Consider the following 18,305-nt stretch of genomic DNA (forward strand, 5'->3'; position numbering starts at 1 on the left):
TCAATAATTTAAGGTCATTTCAAGATCAACTTCATTTTTCAAATAGAATCATATAATTTTTTTAATACAAATCGTTTCTTCTGTTCATTGTACGTATAAAAATACTAGGGCAAGGGCATTTAAACACGAATATTTTCGAGTTATTTTACTTTTATTCTACTATTTTTTTGTACAAGATATCAAATATTTCATAAAATATTCTTTCTTCGATATCATAATTTTAATACTTTTGTGTGTAGAAGTGGAATCGATCGTTATAAGTAGACGTAGAGAAGTCTTTAAAAAATTGATATTTTGCAAATGCATCGGAGCACTAATGGGCAATGATTAATATCAGCAATCAATTTCTCTCATATTATATAAAAAAGTGTTAAGATGATGTTATTAAAAAGTGAATATTTTTTGAGATATTTCATACCTCTCGTATTAAAAAAATATCAGAATAAAAAGTAAAGTAATTCAAAAAGTATTCGTATTTAGATGAACTTGCTCTAGTACTTTTATACATATAGTAAACAGAAAAATCGATTTGTGTTAAAAAATTATCTGATTTTATTTAAGAAATGAGATTGACCTTGAAATGATCTTGAATTATTAACTGTAAAACGAAGTTAAGGTCATCGTTTTATGTCCCCCACCAAATTCTACAACTTTTATCTGAAACATTTGCTCATATCTTCCATATTTTTTGAAATATTAGCCTGACCAAGATTAAAATAAATCACTCTGTATAAATATATATATACAGTCCCACATTATTTTTGACAGTCAAATATCTTAAAATATGGAAGGTGCGGAAAAATGTTTCAGACAAAAATTATACGGTCTCAAGGAGGATAAATAATGATAAAATTAATTTAAATAAACAATTTTTCAAAATCATATGAAAGTTATCGCCATTCTTTTAAATGGTATGTGGTATTTTTTCTTAAAAAATTTTAAAGAGCATTTAATTTTACATAAAAAAGTGTTAGGATACTTTTGGCTTAAACTTATTATGTAAGGAGATATTTCATAGAAAAAATAAACAAAAAACCTGTGTTGAACAGTGTATGTGTACGTAATATCCTTCTTAGCTAAATCTAGGACCAGACGGACAAAGACGTAGGGGAACAACCATTTTACGCGCACGCGCTCGACAGTGAGACAGCCACGCCTGACGCATGATAACTCGGCGATCAGGGAGCTTCGCTGCGGCGAGACCGATCCGCACCACTTCGCATTATCTGTGTGTTTCTCGTAGAATCACGTATCGACGTGCCGCTAATTCAAAATTAAGCAATTCAAGATTACGCGATTACTATTGTCGATTGACAATAATTCATGTTAAATAACATTCGACCATTACTAAATTAAGTCGATACTTCCGATTTTCTTTAGTATATAACACTTCTTACATAACAGATGACATCAAAGGAGGGTACAATTTTTCATTATAATTTTTAATTTGCTCCCAATTACCAATATAATATATATTCGATATATATCGAATCTAGAAGTACAAAATATAAAATACAAAATGATTCGTAAAGAGAATTAGTTTGAAAACACTAATTGATGTATTATCGTAGTTTCAAGTTTTCATATTTCTCAAAAGATTATTAATTATTTTTTATAACAAATATTGTAATAATGAAAGATATAATCTAATTAACGTTTTACGATGCAACACTGGTCCAACTTTGAATTAATTTTTAAATTATGGAAGAATTAACAGCTATTTCATAAAGATGTGAATTATGATTTTATTCGCTTTATTTAAATGTACAAATTTTTCCTGAAGTATGATATTGTTATAATGATAATTTCCGGTTTCTACGAAGCCAAATATAAGAAAATGTAGAAATAAAACGATCCCCAAGCGATAACGAAACACGTGAAAAATTCAATCCTCCTTTTGTGGAGCTATATAGTTTTCATAAAAATATAGTTTATCAAAATCCGCCAACGACTAAGGATAATATAAAAAGAAGAATAAGAGATGCTTGCCGTGATGTTCTAAGCAATGATTTATTGTCGTTGGAAGGACATGTCCGTCGGAGAAATAGATTATGTTATGAGGTTAACGGTGCCAATATTGAACAACTATTAAACTAAGATTTTACAAACATCAAAGACGTTGATTTGGCGTCTGAAAATACTGTGGATGTGACGAACCACAGGGTCATAATCTCTGGGTGCGCGCGCAAGACGGTTGTTACCCTACGTCTTCGTCCTTCGTCCTAGATTTAGCTCAGAAGGGAACTACGCATGTAAATACACTGTTCAATACAGGTTTTTTATATTTTTTTTCATGAAATATTTCTTTACATAATGAGTTTAGGTCAAAGGTATCCTAACACCTTTTTATATCAAATTAAATATTCTTTCAATTTTTTTAAATAAAAAATATCACATTTTATTTAAAAAAGTGGCGATAACCTTCATATGACTTTGAAATTTGTTTTTAAATTAACATTATTATTTATCCCTCTTGTGACCGTATAACTTTTGTCTGAAACATTTTTCCGTATCTCCCATATTTCTTAAGATATTGGACTGTCAAAAATAAAATAGGACATTCTGTACGTACAAAGTGACCGACATGGTGTGCCTACCACATCGAGAGCGCAGATCCGCCTATCTATTTTCATTAATAACTCGAAATTTTGCATGGTAATTTACAAAATGATATTAGTCATATTTCTCAGTTTGATGTATTGTATACGTTGAATACGCTGTATATGTTTAGTATGGTTTGACAAGGCTTACGTCGGATACATAGAGGAATCTGGAGATACCTAATACTTTGGGAGACTTAATTCATAACCATTATTTCGACAATAGAAAGATTTAATTTTTTTTATATTGGCAGTAGTGTTCATTTTTAACTAAAGGAAACGTTAAATATTTTTTTGACAATTGAGTGTCGATAACAACAGGATAAGGATTTTTTTTTTAGTGTGTCTAATTCTTTTTTTCGTAAACATTCAATTGTTTTTTAAATTGTTTGATTTTATAATTAGATTAAAACTCTACAATGGGATGAAAAGTTAGTTGCTTTAAGAAATTAATTACAAGGTTAGTCAGCAAAAATCTATTTCTTTCCACAAATAAATAAGTTTAAAAAATAAGTGAAAAAAGTACTAATTGAGTAAACATGATCCACGCCAGATTGGAAACACTAGATCCAAAGATCAAGAGTTTCCTTTATCTTAGTAACGTAATTCATTAGCCCAATATTGGTTACTTTGGCATTCATTGAGCAAATATTGCCTAAAATAAAATCACCCAGACACCCTATATCTACAGAAGTAGATTTTGCGCAATATCTACCAGAAATTTTGTCAACTGCTTGCTAGCAGAAATATAATAAGATTTACTAGCAGAGCATGATAACAGATTAATCTATTAATTTAACCTGATCTTAACTTTGTTGTACTGTCAATAATTCAAGGTCATTTCAAGATTAACTTCATTTTCAATAGGACATCCTGTATATATATATGTATATATATATATATATATATTAAAAAAATTAAGTTGCTTTGACCGACCTTTGTAACGCCATATATATATATATATTTATATTTATTTATTATTATTTATTATTATTATTATTATATTTTTTTACAAAATATATATATATATATATTTTGTAACGCCATAACGCCTTTGTAACGCCATATATATATATATATATATATATAATAACGCCTATATATATAACGCCTTTGTAACGCCATATATATATATATATATATNTTTTTTAAGTGAAACCACCTACTTTTTATTGCACATTATTGTAGCTGATGTCGAGACGTTTTCATTATGGTATAATAAGTCTCAATTTCGTTAAGTATTTTTCGAATTATTGGTTGACAAATTTCAAATATCACTGGCATGAGCGTTATCCTAGATGTAGGGTACCTTAAGGAAGTTGCACTATCGGATTTACACTTTGTGTGTGTGTGTGTGTGTGTGTGTGTGTGTGTGTGTAATTACGTAGATAGATTGAAAAGTTTTCGAAATTGCCACTAAGATGCTGCTTTTCTCTAAATATTTGTATGTCATTGTGTTGATAACTCTTTCAGATAAATTGGATACTAATGTCAAATCGATCTGTCAAACAGTTTGGTTTTGACAAGCATTCAAATTAAGCAACTTTATGTGTTTTCAGTTATGATTAAAAACGAAATTCGAGCGGTCATCAAAAATTTTTCCATTTAGTAGAAGGAAAAGCCGCAAAAAAAATCAAATCGAGGTTAGATAGTTAGGTTAGTTCTTAAGGATTCATCACCTTCATTTTCCATCGTGAGTTTTTGGGTTTCGGAATTCAAGCATGGTCATGCGCACGCAAGTGGTTCAAGACGTCGAATAACGGCTACCACTCCAGAAATTGTAGATAAAATCCAGGACATAGTTATGGCAGATTGCCGAATAAAAATGCATGAAATTGAGGAAATCGTGGACATCACTTATGAACGAGTAATTCATATTTAATATAATAAATTGGGTTTAAGAAAACTTTCTGCAAGATAGGTGCTGCATTTGCCCAGTCCGGAGCAAAACGCATTCCAGTCCAAACTTCAACCGATTGTTTGGAAACGTTTAAGAGGAATCCAATAGATTGCAAGAGACGATTCGTGATCATAGATGAGACTTACATTCACTACTACACACCAGAAACAAAAATACAATTAAAATAGTGAATTGAACACAGTGAATTAATTCCGAAGAAGGCAAAGACTAATCAAATGAAAAAGTAGTATCAGTTTTTTGAGATGCTAGAGAAATTTTGCTAATTGATTATCTTGAAAAAGGAAAAATTGTTACTGGCCAATACTACACAACACTTTTGGACAAACTGAAAGCAGCAATTCAGAAAAAAACGTCCGGGAATGGCGAAGAAAAAAGTGTTGTTTCACCACAACAATGCTTCCGCTCATTCCGCTCATTCAAATGCAATCGCTCAGCAAAAAATTGACAGAATTGAAATTCGAAATTCTTCCGCATTCACCTGATCTGCATCCACCGATATTCACCTGATTTAGATCCCTCAGTCTTCCACCTGTTCCCGAAACTCAAAACATTCTTGGGTGGAAAGAATTTTTGATCAAATAAATAATTGATCGATGCTGTATAAGATTATTTTGGAGACCTCGAAGAAAGTCATTTCTGGGAAAGAATCAAGAAGCTGAAGAAACGTTGGACCAAGTGTATTGAGCTTTGAGGATTATATTGAAAAGTAAAATATAATTCGACTTATATTGTTTCCATGGTCATCACGGAAACTTTTCAATCTACCTTCATATATACAGAACATCCTATTTTAAATCATGCATTTTAATATCTCTTCTCGTCGGAGACAAACATTTTTCAGACAAAAGTTGCATGGTAGGGGGATGAAAATACAGATTTGACCTTGAGCTATCTTTTTAAGGTTAGCTCAAAATCATCTAAAAAATTTTTAATTGAAACCCCCATTTTTATTTCATATTCTTGTAGCTGACTTCAAGACCTTTTTAAAATATTATGATAAAATATTTTTTCATTAAATACTTTCTGAATTATGAGACTCGAAAGAGCACAGATAAAGATTAAATTAACCCACTATCTTAAAGCAATTAAATTTAAAACTAAGAGAGAATGATGACTATGATCGACTTTGACATATCGTTCTCAGGCTCAAGTCGAGGTCCTTCGAATTATTTAAATTCATTGTTTTATTTTACTTTTAGGGTTACCCAGATACAACAGCGTGAATGTAGTAGTTTTTTGTTTCCTTTGGGTGCACCAAAAGTTGTTTGCAATTAAGAAGTGAAAACATGAGAAAAATTTGGCAAAGATCGTGATATTTTGGGAAAGGTCTATACAAATTTATTTAAGTATCACATCATATGCCATAAGAGTTTTTCAAGATGCTATACAGATGCAATCCTATAAACGCGTAATATTATTTAATATTAAATAATATTTCTAGAATATTAATAGATGGTCATATGTTCACTTCTAATATTTAAAAATAATATTATTCAATATTATTGTAATATTATATATTTTTTAAATATTCTATTTATGTATATATATATATATATATACTGGATGCGTTACCAAAATCCGGACACAGTTCAGTTTGAATTTAGCAGGTGTTTGTTGACATTCGGATAAGTTAAACGCGTGTGTAAGACGTGCATAACTTCGAAATGGCCGAGTTAGTGAGATCAAGTGCGGAATATAATCGAAAAGCAGCGATTATTGAAGGTTTGCGCTGGAAGATCGCCGACTGAAATGATTAAGTGCCAAAGTGAACCGGAGAAACGACCGTTGGCTCGCCCACGACCCTGAAGATGTCCCTGTAGTAGCCAGGACGAAGTTTCCGGCCAATGATCACGTCCTAAGCGTTGTCTTCAGTGAGGGTGACGTCATGCCGCCGCATTTCTTTAAAAAGGGAGAAATAATTACGAAGGAGATCTATTTATGGATTCTGAGGACGATAATGAAACGGTGGATGGAAACTATGGCCTCTAGGAGACCATACATTTTCCAGCAGGACGGCGCATCGGTTCACTCGAGCCATTTAGTACAAAACTGCCTTTCCGACAATGTTTTGGTTTAAGGAATTCTGGTCTCCTAATAGTCCAGATTTAAACCCTCTGAATTATTAAGTGAAGCGTTATTGAAAGGGTTACTAACAAGTCCAGGTAGTCCAACGTGGCATCCCTTCAGGCCGCTATTGAGGTAACATTTGCGGATTTGGACCGAGAGTAAAGAGAGCGTGCTCGCACTTCAAGCAGAAAATCGAGGCAGTGATTGAAGCGAAAGAAAGTTACATTGAATAACAAGGCTCAGGAAGAATCCCTTAAGTGACATATAAAAGCATTTTATAAATTTAAGTTTTTGACTAATAAATAATTATTATAATAAACTGTTTGTTTTATCCGGATTTTTCTGACGCACCCTGTATATATACATATATATTGCAACACCGATTGTTTTATTATATAAATGAAGTCGAAATAATTTTATGTAAAAATACGTTTTATAATAAAAAATTATACATATACTCATATTTATATGTATATATATAACATATATACATGTATATATATATTTTTTTTTATTTATTTATATATACTTTTCTATATTATTATTACTTTATTTTTATTTATATTTTGAGAACATTTTTATAATATGCCAAAAATGTTACGTGAAGTGGACAAATAACATCAATAGAACTTTCTTATAATATTAAAAAATATTGTATAATATTCTAGGAATATTACATGCTTATAGGGAACTTGGAGAATTCATTACGCGTTCACGTATCAGTGCTTGGTCGGCAGGTAATCACTTACTTTCGTCGCAAGACCACGATTGCCAAAAAATAAGAACTTCGTAATTCAGGTTACAACACGCGAGAAGTTGTTCATTTTAGTCTACAATATCTTAAATTTAGACAATAGATTCAATACAACGTTCGTGTAGGATTTTTAACGGATATCTTGTAGGATTCTATTTTTTAATGGTACTCGAAATGGGCAGAACTATTTGCAGTTTTTGCGCAATGATTTACCGGCTCTCGTTGATGATGTCGATCTCCACACAAGACAGAATGTTTGGTTCCAGTATAATGGTGTACCACCGCATAACCATCGAAGAGTGCATCGCTTTTTGCATGAAAGGTTCTCTCAGAAATGGATCGGACATGGATCTGTAACATAGCCACCGCGTTCTCCCGATCTAACTTCACTTAATTTCTTTCTGGGGTTTGTTAAAAGACATTGTTTTTGCAAGACCGTCGACGACGAGAAAAGGAGGAATATCACAAATATGTCAAAGAATTGCTAGAAATGTGTTATTAAGTTCGACTCAACATTTCGTCTTTCGGCTACAACGTTGCATTGATGTTCAGGGAAACGTTTTTGAATATTTATTAAATTCTTAATGTTGCGTTTATTTTTAGCACATTTTGTATGTATTGCACTAATGGCACAATAAGCACTCCGACGTGAAAGGCAAAGGAAACTTACGTTAAAAAGTTGCGTTAAAAAAAACCGTCATAAAAGGCAAGGGGAATTCACGTTAATAAAGTACCTCAATATGAAAAGTAAGGAAAACTCATAGTAATAAAGTACCTTAGAGGAAACAGAAAATTACTACGTCCCCGTCATTATTCTTGAGTAACGCTAAAAGTGGAATTAAAAATATATTTAAAAAATTCAAGATGATCTCGACCTAAGCACCCTATATATATATATATTTACATTGAGTTGAATACTTAAAAAATATATAATATTACAATAACATTAAATATTATTATTTTTTAAATATTATTAGGGATAGACATATAATCGTCTATTAATATTCCAGAAATGTTACTTAATATTAAATTATATTATTATGCGCTTATAGAACCTGAGAACAGTATGTCAAAGTCAATCAAAGTCATCATTCTTTTTTAGTTGTTAATTGAATTTAATTGTTTTACGATAATGCGTTAATTTAATCTTTATCTGCTAACTTTCAAGTTTCATAATTTAGAAGGTACTTAATGAAAAAATATTTTATTATAATATTTTTAAAAGATTTCGAAATCAGCTACGAGAATATGAAATAAAAATAGGGGTTTCTATTTAAAAATGTTTAGATGACTTTGNGGTCACTCAAGGTCAAATTCATGTGTCACTCAAGGTCATTTTCATGTGTCCCTCACCAAACCATGTAACTTTTATCTGAAGAATTTTTGCCTATGACGAGTTATAGAAGAGATATTAAACTGCATTATTTAAAACAGGGCAGCCTATATATAAATAAATAAATAAATATATATATATATATATATATATATATATATATATATATGCAGGAAAATATATATACACAGTGGAGCATTTAAATATTACAAGCTGTTATTTCTGAAAGTACGCATTACAATAATTTTTTTAAACAAATGTTATTTAATTCGAAGAGGAAAAAGATAGAGATATTAGTTTGACTATTAGTTCGATTTTGAATGGACGTGATAAGGATATCATAACAATATTTTTTAATGGAATCATGATTTCTTTAAATACATTTCTTTAAATACATAAATCGATTCCTGTACTTATTGTGCATATAAAAGTAATACGATAAGATAACCGGAAAGTAAATTTTTAAATATTCTTCCAAGATATTTTATTCAAATATTTTTCAGTATGGTATATAAAATATCTTGCAAAATATTCTTTTTTCAATAATTTCACTCTGATACACTTGTATGGAAAAAAATGAGAGAAATCATTTAACACGTTGACTGCCACGGAACTTTTCACGATTCTGATCGAAGAAGCCAATTTGATTTAATCAAGTAATGAAGCGACGAGATAAGTAGTTAGCGTCCTGGGCAAGTAAACAACCTACGAGATATCTCGTAGTTGGCAGTGTCAACGTGTTAATGATATTAATATTGCACATTGGTGCATTAATGTATTTGAGAAATACAACGAATTTTTTTAGTTCCTTTATGTTTTTTACAGCAATAAACTCCACCTGTCATTTTACCAGTTAAATACTTTTGTCTACAAAATGATTAGGAGAATCGATGTATGTTATAAAAACTATATGATTCCATGCATGATGACCTTGATATGGTTTTGGTACGCCTATCTAAAGTCAAACTAATATCCCTATATTTGTTCTCCTTCAAACCAAATACTTTTATCTAAAACAGTTTTGTTATAATAAGTACTTTCAGAAAAAAAACAGCTTGTAACACTTCAAATCATCCACCCTGTATGGAGGGTGTTTCATAACATATAGACATAATTTCAGAAATGAATTCAAATGAACATAAAAATAACACGAAAAATTCATATAAATATTTATCCTATCTAACCTTATTTACAATTTAAAGACGTTTTTTGTTTCACTAATTCTCGTTACAAACTGAGCTAACGTAGTGTCTTTTCTGTCTTTAAAGGAACACATTTCTGTTTCTGAAATTACCACACTTTGGGGTGAAGACAAACTTTTAAACGTCTTATCATTGATCTTCTAATATATTCGAATATTTTGGATGTTGTTCTAATTCGCTAACAACTTTCTTCAATATGTTGGCGGAGTATATCAACGTTGTCTACTATTATACTGTAAACCATAAATTTTAAGTGACTACACATGTAAACATTCAGCGGATTTAAGTCTATGAAAGACTTAATAAAGTTAACAAACCTAATAAGAATTAATGAAATACGAAGATGTCTGTAACTCGGAAACAAAGTCAAGTAGGACAAATGTTCCCAGACTAAACCTGCGTAGATTCTGAACAAAGTTCTGCTTTAAGTTTTCGGTGGCAAAAAAGCAATAAATCCAACACAGAATTTATTCTATCTGATTATGTTATCAAACTGTCGCCAGAAATGTGACAGAATACTGAGAGGCAATGCGAATAGATTGGCGACTAAAACCGAGGAGAGCTTGTAGTGATCTAACTGCAGATTGGTGGCGGACACCAACAGATCTTGAGCGTAATTTGTTGACAGGCTTAGCGCGGTTTTTGTTGTCAATCTGCTCCGATTGCTTGTTAACAGGCTTTGTCATCAAAACACTAATTGAATGCGGACACAGAGGGCTATAGATTTGGCGTGAAGTTCTGACTAAATTTGCTGTTAATTTGCGCACAGTCTGCGATTAATTTACTTACTGGATTTACAGAAACTTTTTGTGTTTTGAATTCATTTCTAAAATTATACTTACATGTTATGAAAAATCCTGTATATGTGTGTGCATTTGATAAAATTCCATAGTAAACTCAGATGAAACCAAATTAATTGATCCTTTGATTCAAAAAGAATCTTCTCATCGTACAATAATACGTTATTGTAGCATCATCATTGGCAGAATTGTTGATCTTCGAGGTAACCGAGCATAACAATCGTCAAAGTTGCGTTTAACATTCTAAATATAAAACGTATGTCGCACTTTTGCGTCCGAAATATATTTGCCTAAAAATCTTTTTTAATAGAAACAGACGCAACAATGTCTAAAGCAACATACGAAATTGCATCTAGCTTTGAGCTTCACCGCGTGGCTATGTAAGACGCTACCAGAGTCACGATTGTTTGGTTCGATTGTGACTAAATCACAATCACTAACTTCCACATTGGTCTACTTACGCTAATACATTCGATGCAAAATAGTACGATAGAGACGATAGAAGGAGGAAATTTTCAAAAGTATTCCTAATACGAACACCGCACTCGATCTCATCCATCGTTCGGTGCTGATCGTATTATTAAAACAAGGTATTCTATATCGTTCCATTCTCGATCCAAAATATTCTAGATTACACGCGTTCACATGCAAACATCGTTAACAATAATTCTCATCTCGGTCCCTTCGACTAAGATTTCGATGGTTAACTGAACGAATTTCTCGAATAATCAATTACATCAATTTATAAGAGCACTCTGTGATAAGAAAGGAAGGAGTATACTTGGGGCGACCATCAACACGATATATAGTTGAGTATCAATCGCGTGGTCACAACTGTTAGTTACAATTGAAGGATTCGAATCAATATATAATATTATATCAAGATAAGTGGAACAATTTTTATTGGTGAAAAAAATAAAAATAAGAGGTAATAAATTACGTGTAGATTATCTGTAAATGAGGCAATCAATTATTTTCACCGATTTTTTGTAAAGCGTTGACAGTACTCATTAAGTTCCACTTGCCATTCGTTACGTCGGAAAAGTTATTGACAGAGCAGAAACATTTCATCAAATATGCACTAATCATTACCAATAATACCGCCTTCCTTACTCTTTAAAGAGTGGAACGTAAATATATTACGACAATATAATTAGACATAGCTTTTCGATTCGTCCTCATTTATCATACTCGCCTTTCCTAATAATATTCCCGTTTATTAATTTTAGCATTTTAAAGGCTATTGATTTTTTCAAAATGTAAAGTAATCGATTGCAAATGTCGGACGATCGAGGAGCTAAGAAACGATTCGCATACAGCAATTATCTTCTTATGTAATACGTACATGTCCTCAGCACGCGCGAGGGTGACGAGAGTAAAGGCAAGTGTGAGGATACAGAGGGAAGTGAAGATGAGGGAGCTTGCGAGAGAGGTGAGAGACAGCGAAAGGATGGACGAGAGGCGGCCACCACCACCCGCACACCGCCCTAGCGCCACCCAACCCATTCTATGTCATCTGAAACAGAAAAGTAAGATCACGACGATAAACAGATATTCTATGTACACGCGCGAGTGCGCACATACCACACGCACATACCACGCGCGCGCGTATATTTAAGGAGACCTTAAGATCTAAGAAATTAATACTATTTAAAATATTTTTTTATTAAACAACTCTTTGTGAACTTTAGGTTTTGACCTCAAAACTTCATTTTTAACAAGCAATGTGACGAAATGACAAGTGTGTGACAAGCAATTTATGACGAAAATAAGTAATATATTCTTCAAACCAAAACCTCTCTCTGCTATGTGTAAGTATGTGTATCAGTAGAAGTAAGGACCCCATTGTTTGTCACCCCAATAGTATTTTCTGGCTCCAAACACTCTCTGCTGTGTGTGTATCAGCAGAGATAAGAACTCCAATGGTTCGTTTACTACTGTAATATTTTTTGATTCCAAACCCTCTCTGCTGTGTGTCTTGACTAGTGTCGGAGAGAAAACACGAGCATATGAAAATATTTTGGTTCTATCGAGAGGCGAACCCCGGACTTCTAAGTATAGCAGCCCAGTGCGCTGTCTGCTACACTACTCGAGCTTGTGCTCGCTTATAATTTTCAAAAATGTTTATTAAAATATTATTTGTCTTAACAAAAACTATTATAAAGACATAATTTTAATCTCCCTAAATCAATGTAAAAGAAAAAAAATCCAATAAGACAAACTATAATAAATTAAAGTACACATTAAATAGAAAACTATGCATGACGATGCACAAGACATGCATCGGGAATTGAAAATTATTTAATTTTTGACATAAAATTCATATTCTTCGATATCGAAAACATAAAATTAGCGACTTTTTAAATTCAACAATACATTTTTAGCGAAGAAATCAAGCGAGATTTTTCTGATACAAAAGTGCAATAGTGCATGTGTGCCACTCAAGTGGTTAAACGTTTGACATTAAGGCTGCTGAGTCCTCGCAGAAGCGAGAAATTATATGCAAAAATATACAGGATGTGCCGTTAGAATCCGGACAAAATTGAATTTGAAATTTCCGCTATATTAAAATTCAGCTATAGATGCCACTTAGCACTAAGGTAGATCAGATCATGGACCTAAGAATTTATGGACGAAGCACAACGTAAATCAGATATGAAATGCGCGGTAAAAAAGGTATAGTGCTGGCTTGGATGGAGACCATAGTCTCAGGAAGGCCGTATATTTTTCGGCAAGACGGCGAACCCATTCACACGAGTCGTTTGATACAGAATTGTCACTCTGACGTCAACATGTTCCGGTCCAAGGACTTCTAGTTCTAGACCTTTCAATAGCACCGATCTGAAGCCTCTTAATTACTACATGTAGGGTGTGGTCGAGAGGATTATCAACAAGTCCAGGCACTTCAACGTGGCCTTCTTCCGGGCCGCCTTCGAGACGGCCTATGGATCGGGCATAGTTGAAGGCGGCGTGCTCGCACTTAAGGACCAGGATCGAGGCGATGATCGAAACAGAATGGTTACATCGAATGAGGAGTCTCAGAAAGAATCCCTTAAGTTGAGTATTAAAGCATTTCTTTGCACCTTTAATATTAGCTCTGATAAATTTTTCCCATGGAACGTTTTCATATCCGGATTCTAAGGGCGCACCCTGTATTGCGGTACGTGGAGATGAAAGAATATATATATATATATATAATAACACAGGTTATCGATTCAACACACTTATAAAAATATCCTAATGCTTTTCTTTAACCTCGACTATTAATAAATAACTAAAAATTAATGTACGTTTTTAATCTATCTTTTCTTATGATTTCTGTTATGTTAATTGTATGACTATTTATTGATTAATTATTCAGGTTGCAGGAAAGCGTTCGGACATTTTTACAAGTATGCTGAATCGATCACGAGCGTTATTATGTGCATGTATTCTTTTATCTCCATATATATCGCAATATATTTTGACATGCGATTTCTCACTTCTGACATCAACAAACAAGTCAAAAGAATCTTAATTAAATTTATATAATGTATGAAAAATTTATTCAGCTTAAATAATTATAAATTATGTTTCCATATTATTTTACTTTAAAACTTCCCTAATTACTTACAGAAAATGGAATAAATTGAAAAAAATAATACGCATAACAAAATACTAATTATTTTTCTCTAAAGTAAGAAAAATGAAGAAAACGAACATCAAAGGATGAAGGAACTTCAGCGGAAAAAATCGTTGGCGGGGCTCGAATACTCATCGGTGCAAAAACATCGAGATGAGAACCTTAGTCCTGTCAGTTACATCGCTTCAATGACAAAGAGTGTTAAATTCCACCTCAAGTGTGCACAGCTCTGTCAGTCTAACTTAGCATTGTAATATCTTATAAACAAAGGCATATTCACTTAAACCCCTTTAGGGTTTTTAATGCTCTATATACAAACTATCGAACAAGCTATAATTCGTCCGGAAATCGATTTCGAGATTAGTGTCATCCCTTTATCAGTTGTTTTTCATGTTTTTTAGCTTTTTCCACCATTTCCGTTGTTATTTGAATAGGCTCTTCCATCACTATGTTATCACTTGTATCTCTGGGTTTAGATATTCTCTGCGTTTTTTTGGTCATGTTAGTAAGCTCTAGAAATATCTCTTCCCCCCCCCCCCCCCCGAATTGATAATTTGTAGGTTTTTGTGTCGCTTATTTTTAATTTTTAAATCCCTAACTAACTTTCAGACTTCTGAACTGCGGATTCCGGATCTAAATATGATTTCATTTTTCGAACATTTTCTATATCCCAAATTTCCTTTTTGAGATTTTTTTGCGAACAGGTATTTTAGCTTTTTTGTTCAAATTTGATTATCAGCTCGTTTTTTTATTTAACTATTAATATATTAATATATTATAATTAATAATTAATATATTAATATATTTAATATGCAATGCCTTTTTTGGCGATCTCATTTTCAATTTTAGGATTTCACTAGATAGATTTTTTCATATTTTGTCTGGATTGTCGATTGGTACTTTTGCGGCTTCCTGAATGCATCACATAATATCTGCATACAATCATTCAGAGTCTATAAACGTTGTTTGTAGCTTCTCGTCTATTCTACGCTGGTACAGATATTTTTTACTTTCCGTTTGTAAACTCTTTAATTTATATCTTATATTTAGTGTTTCGATGTTATTTTAATATTTAAGTATTTTACCGATATGTGTTTAAATGGGAATAAGATTTTGTCTATTACCAAATAGTGATCAGTTCCACATATTACTTCTTTGTACATTCGGACACTTTCTATTTTTAATTTTGATGTCTGTTCACGCTGATGTAGTCAATAATATATTTTAATTGTCGCGTGAGTTGTATTCAAGTATATGTGTATGTGTATCTTTATGCTTAATGCCTGATTCCGTAAATCTTTCTCACACTTACCGCGAAGATAAATTAATTGACGTTTTTTGTAAGTAGAACAACCCCGACACGAAACACACGTGTATGTATACTTTCTCCCTACTACCTCTTCAAATTTGCATTTCAGATTACACAGTACGTACTTGAACGAACGTAATCTGAAAGCGGAAGCAAAATTTCTATATAGGCGGCGTTTTGCTCCCCTACATTAAGCAAATTTCTACGCACCGCACCGATCAGAAACGTTATAACAGTGACACATTGACATCGTTGTGGCAGGGAAGAAGAAAAGGGAACATCGAGCAGTGGTAGTGGGCAGTGGTAGTCAGACCGGCAGGCGTCCACTAATATAAACGCTACCAACAGCGTACAGCTGATGTCGTTCGATCAATACGGGGCGTTGCGGCACGGAACGCTATAGCTACGTCACGTAGCTCAGCCCGTTCCATTCTGAGAGTCCGCGACTCGTTTTCACGCCACGCTATTCATGCTCTATCTTTTATATAGTCTCGCAAATCTTAACCCGTCCCGTCTTCGTCTATAGCCGGCCACCGCTGTATCGTTGGAAGCAACATCGTATAGTCGACACATGTTTGCATGGACAAAATTCTTTGTCATATTCTCATATGAATCCCTTACATAACCGGAAGTAATATCGGAGACTCGCGGGGTGAGACGTGTTTGCGGGACATTCCAAGATTATCAAGATTGGAATGTCTTTAGACATCGCTCGCGACGTATCTCAGTAATCCACGGTTGTTTACGCGATCGATCGGTGCAGAAATCAAAAGAGCCTCTACGAATATCTTCCTTCGAGCGATTTTACGCGTGTTCTCTTCGTGTTCTTTTCGCTTATCGCTTTACCGCTTCGTGATGGAAGAACTTGACCGCGCTAGAAGATGTTCGCCAACTTGGCGGGTTTATCGACGCGGCTAACGTCGCGAAGGAGGAACTTGACCGTTAAGTTGTCGAGCAGCAGTCGCGAGAGATCCGGGATTAGGAGAGGTCGACTTCATCGGGGCTGTTTAATTACGGCGTGGCACGAGTCATGACGACACGAGAAATCACGCGAAGCGGAAAAGACAAGCGGGGTAAGGAATAAACAAGGGACAAGGTTGCGCGGACAACGTGGTACAATCGTGAGAGAAACGAAAATCATCGAACGGTGTCACTAGGACAAAGTGACTGAAGTGCTTTGACCTTGAGCTGAATTATGTTTTCATACATTTTTTTTTCTTTTATGTCACTTTTCTCCAAAATTTTACGTATTATTTATTTATATTTATTTTTATATTTATTTTACTTTTTCTTATATTTATCCCTTGTCGTCATTTGTCTCTCCTAAAAACGATAAAAGAAACAATAAAAGAAAAAGCTGAGTAAAATCACCATTGTTACTCGAAGAGAAACTTTTTTAGAAACTACTTGGAACGTATTTCCAAGTAACAGAAGAGTGCAGAGGCCTGAAGTATCTTTTTTTACGCGTACCGTCATTTCGTTATTGTTTCTCACATGCATATTGTTAATGTACCTTAACGTGAGATATGTGGCTGGTCGCAATGGACGAGGCAGGCTGTTGTTATTCGTTGTGTAGATTTTCGCTTTTAACTCTTACAAGCATTCATCCTCGTGCTCCGCCCTCTTCATCCACTTTCACGTGGAGGCTTTTCAGCGTTCCATTATCGTCTTAGAATACACAAATTGCCGTCGCCATCTGAAAAGAAACAAATAACATCGTCGATTATAATATGATTTTCTTATAACAATTATCATACATGGAGAAACTTTTTTGCGGTCAAGGTGCGTAATCGCATTTCTCGAATTTTCTTTGGCGGTAATCTCACAGCAAACACAGAAAATAAGAGAAGATATTGACATCTCATCGAAAATAAAAATAATATTTAATATGTATAATGAGTAAAAATGATAATTACATATTACTTCTTGCAATAAGATATTCCACGTTATAAAATAAAAAATGACGGATGTTAGTTACTTTTAAATATTCATTCAGAATATATTAGCCTAATTTGCACAAGAAAAAAACAGAATGAAAAATCTAATTTCAGGATTGTTTTAAACAATTCTTTTGAAACGGGCATTTCATATGTATTTTAAATATGAGATATATTGAATCCAACATATCTTTTATTAACATGTTTTAAGAAGGAAAACTATTGTGACGGGTCCAAAATTTCGATTTTTCTTTTTTTTACATTTGTATAATGCTTGAAGTCTTCAAAATATATTTTTAAAATATTAGGTTGAAATTTGCAACGGAACTATAATAATTGTGATGGAATAGCGCACTCGGTCGCGCGCTGGCTGAAGATGATCAGCACTCCGGCCTACCTGCTTATCGGGGCGACTTATCGGGTTTCATAATTTTACGTTCCGACAAGACTACAAAAGGTCCGATTTGTAAAGCTAGATCCTTTGTAGTTTGTGTGCCTTTTGTTATTGAATATGTATTATGAATTCTTGAGTCATTTTTATACGTTACATAGACATTAGAATTTTGTGGGTGAAATATACCACCCAATTTGGACCACTCTGTATCATAAAAGTTCAAATGACCAGACTCCGTCTGGTCATTTTTATTGTCCGGAGTGACTAGAATTTTGGTACACTTGGCAGCAAGCAAAAACTACAGGACAATTGAGCGATTATACACACCGCTCTCAGATGATGTTATCAATGCAGTTACTTAAATTT

General features: G+C 33.2%; 1 protein-coding gene across 12 annotated transcripts in view; it reads right to left on the reverse strand.

Moving 5' to 3' along the window:
- Positions 1-18,305, reverse strand: part of LOC106742667 (glutamate-gated chloride channel) — a 101,097-nt gene that overhangs the window by 55,760 nt on the left and 27,032 nt on the right. For all 12 annotated transcript variants that reach the window (XM_014615848.1, XM_014615841.1, XM_014615844.1 and 9 more), the window contains exons 2-3: positions 17,122-17,304; positions 12,023-12,193 (exon numbers count right to left, since the gene is read on the reverse strand). In XM_014615848.1, the coding sequence (XP_014471334.1) occupies positions 12,023-12,183 (161 nt within the window). In that variant the 5' untranslated portion in view covers positions 12,184-12,193; positions 17,122-17,304. The remainder of the gene's footprint in view (positions 1-12,022; positions 12,194-17,121; positions 17,305-18,305) is intronic.

The sequence above is a fragment of the Dinoponera quadriceps genome, unplaced genomic scaffold, assembly GCF_001313825.1.
Source record: "Dinoponera quadriceps isolate SergipeBrazil2010 unplaced genomic scaffold, ASM131382v1 scaffold827, whole genome shotgun sequence".
NCBI classification, from domain to species: domain Eukaryota; kingdom Metazoa; phylum Arthropoda; class Insecta; order Hymenoptera; family Formicidae; genus Dinoponera; species Dinoponera quadriceps.